This window comes from Acanthisitta chloris, unplaced genomic scaffold (assembly GCF_000695815.1).
Source record: "Acanthisitta chloris isolate BGI_N310 unplaced genomic scaffold, ASM69581v1 scaffold8324, whole genome shotgun sequence".
Classification (NCBI taxonomy): domain Eukaryota; kingdom Metazoa; phylum Chordata; class Aves; order Passeriformes; family Acanthisittidae; genus Acanthisitta; species Acanthisitta chloris.
The window spans coordinates 76,545-76,757 of record NW_008669808.1 but is presented as its reverse complement, the minus strand read 5'-3'; the positions used below and the strand labels follow the sequence as shown (position 1 = coordinate 76,757).

The window sequence follows — 213 nt, the reverse complement described above, 5'->3', positions numbered from 1 at the left end:
TGCAGTGGGACAGCCAGCGGCGCCTGGCCGAGCAGCGCAAGGAGCAGGAGGAGAAGGAGAAGCAGAGGGCCCTCCTGCAGGGTCAGCGGATGTGGGAGAGCCAGGTGGAGAAGCGTCGAGGGAGGCTGCACCAGGAGCAGGAGGAAGCCGCGCTGCTGAAGCAGAGGCAGCGCCTGGTGTGTGAGGAGAGGTGGCGGGAGCAAGCGGAGAAGC

At 67.6% G+C, this 213-nt stretch overlaps 1 protein-coding gene across 1 annotated transcript in view; it reads left to right on the top strand.

The window, feature by feature from the left end:
- Window positions 1-5: 5 nt before the first annotated feature.
- The window catches only part of CCDC177 (coiled-coil domain containing 177), a gene marked incomplete at its 5' end in the record, with an annotated part of 1,091 nt that continues 883 nt past the window's right edge, over window positions 6-213 (top strand). Inside the window, 1 exon segment of the mRNA XM_009073455.1 lies at window positions 6-213. Within this exon segment, the coding sequence (XP_009071703.1) occupies window positions 6-213 (208 nt within the window).